This window comes from Magnolia sinica, chromosome 3, assembly GCF_029962835.1.
Source record: "Magnolia sinica isolate HGM2019 chromosome 3, MsV1, whole genome shotgun sequence".
Lineage (NCBI taxonomy): Eukaryota > Viridiplantae > Streptophyta > Magnoliopsida > Magnoliales > Magnoliaceae > Magnolia > Magnolia sinica.
Window position 1 is genome coordinate 1397679 of NC_080575.1, and position 2300 is coordinate 1399978.

Consider the following 2300-nt stretch of genomic DNA (forward strand, 5'->3'; position numbering starts at 1 on the left):
TTTACTCGGGTCGATGATTGCATGGGTGATGACCCCAATGTCCGTCTGGATATTTTTCCTAGGACAATGATTGCATTCACGCATCCATGCATATAATAAGACTACATTTACTCTGTTTTGGTTGCCTGGATGTTTTTTACTATTTTTTACCTAATGCAGCGGTGTGTAATCTTGAGGAGAATTCACACTGAGTTCGCCACTCATCCATCAAATATACAACAGTACAGGTAGCACAGGTAGCCCTGATGATGTTCACATTCATATTGGTGAGGAGCAAGCTATGATTGACAAGGGTGCATGATTATATTTGCTAAGGGCTGCTACAGGATTTCGCAGCTCACAATTGGTGCAATTGACCTTGTTTCACATGTAATGTTATTTCATTTTGTATTTATAAGAATGGAGACATTGGTTTGTATAAGTCATTATGAGCACTCTCTTGTATACTTTAAATGTAATTGAAATTTTCTTTTATGTTGATTTGTCTATTCTACGTTTATCTGCTTACTCTGATGTGTGTGTGTGTGTGTGTGTGTGTGTGTGTGTGGAATTTAGTTATCTATAAGTTAACACTAGGGTTTTTGGGCAACGGGTCGTGTACTCGGGTCCTAAAAACACGAGGCGTTACAATTATCGTCACATCATCCCACTTCCCACTCAACGCATTGATGTTGCCATGGACCTAAACTGTGGCCAACACCTCCTGTCGAGGGTTCAAGCTCAGCAATGAGTTTGTATGTGCCTTCCTGGAACTTGATATTACCATGCGCTTCACAAGCTCTTAAGAATGCCCTCCATACATTGACATCAGCCTCCATTGGCATCATGCACTTCATCTAACATGCCTGCACGACCCAAAAGCTCGACCATGCACCCGTAATGCTCGAGGGTAGGAATGATGCCATAATGTTTGATCATGTTTTCAAAGATCTCAAAACCCTCATCCACCATACAAGCATTAACGCATGCACAGAGAACGCCTATGAAGGTCACCTCATCCGGCCTTACGTTCCTCCTCGCCATCTCACTGTATAGAGCAATGGCTTCATTTCCCCGCCCATGCACACCCAACCCCGTGATCATCGAATTCCATGTTGCCACACTCCTACTAGTCATTTTATCGAACACTTTCATCGCATCCAGTATACTACCACATTTACTATACATATCTATGAGTGCTGTGCCAAGATAAACACCCAACTCAAACCCATTCTTGTGCGCAAACTCATGAATCCAACTACCCAGCTTCAAGCTCCCCAACTCGGTGCAAGCCAACAACAAGCTCACCAACGTAAAATCATTCAGCCGGACATTTTCCACCTGCATTTGGTGGAAAAGCTCGAATGCTTCTTGAGGCCGCCCATGTCTAACATAACCATTAATCATCGCTGTCCAGGACACCACATTCCTAACCGGCATTTTCTCAAATACATCACGCGCGGCCTCTAATTCCCCGCAGACAACAAGCCCCGAGACCACAGTCGTCCACGAAACAACATTCCTAACACGCATTTTATCAAACACTTTACGACCGCAACCCATAAGCCCATGTTTAAGGTACAGATCCATGAGGGTATTTTGCACGAACAGGTCCATCGAAAACCCAGCCTTGACGGCGTGGGCATGTACTGATCTCCCGCTCTTGACAGCAGCGTGGGAATTGAGACTCGAGCAGGCTTTGATGACGAAAGGGAAAGTGAATTTATCGGGCGGTATGCGGCGGAAAAGCATGAGGCGGTAGACGAGGAGCGCATCATGGGGAGCACCGTTTCGGGTGTGGATGCGGATCATGATATTGCAAGTGAAGGTGAGAGGGGTTTGGATGTGGTTGAAAAGGAGAGGGCGGAGTCGAGGTTTTTGTGGGAGGAATAGAGGGAGAGGAGTTTCGTTAGGAGTATTTGGTTGTGGGCGATATTGGTTTTTAGGATGTGGGCGTGGATTTGTTGTAGTTGTTTGAGATTGCGAGATTTCTGCAGGAGAGAGAGGGTTTGTTGTGACTCGAACCTTCGTTTGTGGAATGGGTGCTGAGGGAGAGACTCGAGAGCGCAGGCATGGCAAGATGAAAGCATGATATTTGGGAGAAGAGAAGGGTAGAAAGGGAATGTGAGAATTCAGGAAATGAAATGGCGGGAAGAATAACGGTTGTTGGGCGTACGGATGATGATAGTTATTTACAATACTTGCGGTAGTGGGGCGCACAATGTCACGGTGGAACAACGGTTTGCGGGGGCCCGCCTTGATTTATTTGACTTACATCCACGCTGTCCATCCGTTTTGACAGCTCATCTTACGGTACGTTA

General features: G+C 45.7%; 1 protein-coding gene across 1 annotated transcript; it reads right to left on the reverse strand.

Moving 5' to 3' along the window:
- Positions 1–807: 807 nt before the first annotated feature.
- LOC131241362 (pentatricopeptide repeat-containing protein At3g26630, chloroplastic-like) lies at positions 808–2076 on the reverse strand. The gene is given in 2 exon segments (XM_058240179.1): positions 808–1838; positions 1841–2076. Coding segments are annotated over 2 exon segments (1260 nt in total). The 5' UTR covers positions 2070–2076.
- Between the last annotated feature and the right edge of the window lie 224 nt (positions 2077–2300).